This window comes from Crinia signifera, chromosome 8, assembly GCF_055691185.1.
Source record: "Crinia signifera chromosome 8, ASM5569118v1, whole genome shotgun sequence".
Taxonomy (NCBI): Eukaryota; Metazoa; Chordata; class Amphibia; order Anura; family Myobatrachidae; genus Crinia; species Crinia signifera.
In genome coordinates, this window is record NC_139224.1 from 10,731,247 (window position 1) to 10,733,647 (window position 2,401).

Below are 2,401 nucleotides of genomic sequence, written 5' to 3' on the forward strand. Positions count from 1 at the left end.
GTGCAAACCAAGCGCCCCCCGGAGTCAGCATGGCTGCCCCTGGAGGGGAGGGTATGTCCTCCTTTTAGGGAGGTGGTCTTCCAGCTGTAAGAGTCCCCAGTCAGCAGCAGAAGAGCTCCGTCCTCACGTACTGCTGCTGCCACTGACAGCACAGTGGGCGCCTCTGCACATCCAGAGCTTTAAAGCTGCATTTATGGGCTGGTCCGCCCACCCTCCGCATGTCATCACGCAGGCTGCGTGTTATGTCACTTTCTCCACAATTTGGGGGTCTTCTCTGCCCTCCTCTCAGGCTGTGACTTGTGTGAGTTAATGAAGACACGAGAAGCTGCCCGTGGTGCTGAAATGCCCTCTGTGCCAAGTTACATGTGAGAGTAGCTGTACATATAAGCTCTCCGTGGTGCTGACATGCCCTCTGTACCACGTTACATGTGAGAGTAGCTGTACATATAAACTGTCCATGGTGCTGCAATGCCCTCTGTACCATGTTACATGTGAGAGTAGCTGTACATATATGCTGTCCATGGTGCTGAAATGCCCTCTGTACCATGTTACATGTGAGAGTAGCTGTACATATATGCTGTCCATGGTGCTGACATGCCCTCTGTACCATGTTACATGTGAGAGTAGCTGTACATATATGCTGTCCATGGTGCTGAAATGCTCTCTGTACCATGTTACATGTGAGAGTAGCTGTACATATATGCTGTCCATGGTGCTGAAATGCCCTCTGTACCATGTTACATGTGAGAGTAGCTGTACATATATGCTGTCCATGGTGCTGATATGCCCTCTGTACCATGTTACATGTGAGAGTAGCTGTACATATATGCTGTCCATGGTGCTGAAATGCTCTCTGTACCACGTTACATGTGAGAGTAGCTGTACATATAAGCTGTCCGTGGTGCTGAAATGCCCTCTGTACCACCTTACATGTGAGAGTAGTTGTATGTCTATGGTGCTGACATGTTCCCTGCTCTTTTTTACATGCGTGACCTACTGTAATATTGGAAGGGAGCTGTCCTCCGTGCTGACATGTTCCCTGCCTGCTCTGCGTTACATGCGTGACCTACTGTAATATGTCCAGGGAGACGTCCTCAGTGCTGACATGTTCCCTGCTATGTGTTACATGCGTGACCTATGTGTCCACATACATCTTGGCTTTTTTTCTCAATTTGTCACAACATGTAAAACACGGCTTAGCTATTTTTCCAAATGTAGCAAGTAGATAGAGTCTAAAAAAATTCTGGAGCAGTAGAACTTGTATAAAGTAATAGATTAGAGAAGCAAATTTTTAGAAAAATCACAAAGTGTGACTTTTGCAGAGTCCAAGGTGTGCCATATTGGGCCATACATGGTGCAGTAAAACCAAGATGTACGTGGGACACATCTGTATGTACAGGGAGTGGTCCTCAGTACTGACATGTTCCCTGTTCTGTGTTCCATGTGTGACCTACTGTAATATGTACAGGGAGCCTTCCTCGGTGCTGACATTTTCCCTGCTCTGTGTCACATGCGTGAGCTAAATAATCTGAATCGTGCCCCACGTGTCATTGTCCTGCCAGGAGGTAATAGTGCAGATCCATGATGTGAGACATATCTGGGGGAAATTACTAAGATGAGAGATCCATGTCACATGGGATGTTGCTTTGGGCATCCAATCAAAATCTACATCGTATTTATTTATCATCCTCTAGAAGATAATAGACAGGATCTTATTGGTTGCCCATAGCAACATACCATGGAATATAGAATGATTCCCCTTTATGATTCCCTCAGAAAAGTTCATTGCACTCATTTGCTGCTTAACAATCAGCTGGTGACATTTCCCTACTGAACTCACTCCTGCTAGAGAGCGTCCCCCAGATGTATGTGTCAATTAGAGAAGAGGTGGGACATGGAATGAGGGGGGTCACTTAGGGGGGGGGTACTCAATACTGGCCAATACAGGATAATACCAGCCAGGACCTATTCAATCCCAAATCTTTTAGGACTCATCGCTGCAGATTCGACATTTTGAAAAAAGAAATCTGCATTTGCGGAAACGGATGCGAATTAGCGCTCGATTCCATGGAAAAAGAAAAATATTGAATAGGTAGAATGCTAATTTGATCTATTCTACGTGAACACGGACGGTTTTTCTGAGGATCGGGATTGAATACCCTTAAAAGCATGAAACTGACCCCTTCTAGCCAAGTCAAGCTCCCAGCTTAGAGTAATTGTCCCATATTGTAAGCTTGCGAGCAGGGCCCTCATACCACTGACTGTCTGTAATTACCCAGTTTGTTGTATCACTGTCTCCTATTGTAAAGCGCAATGGAATATGCTGCGCTATATAAGACGCTGTTAACAAATCAAAATCAATTTCACCATTCAATGACCCTCGTTATTGTCAGTGGAAGAG

The 2,401-nt window shown here is 45.6% G+C and overlaps 1 protein-coding gene across 1 annotated transcript in view; it reads right to left on the reverse strand.

The window, feature by feature from the left end:
* The window catches only part of GRM7 (glutamate metabotropic receptor 7), a 345,665-nt gene extending 345,492 nt beyond the window's left edge, over window positions 1-173 (reverse strand). The window contains exon 1 of the mRNA XM_083155738.1: window positions 1-173. This exon is cut by the window's left edge and continues 476 nt beyond it. Within this exon, the coding sequence (XP_083011864.1) occupies window positions 1-31 (31 nt within the window). The 5' untranslated portion in view covers window positions 32-173.
* Window positions 174-2,401: the final 2,228 nt, after the last annotated feature.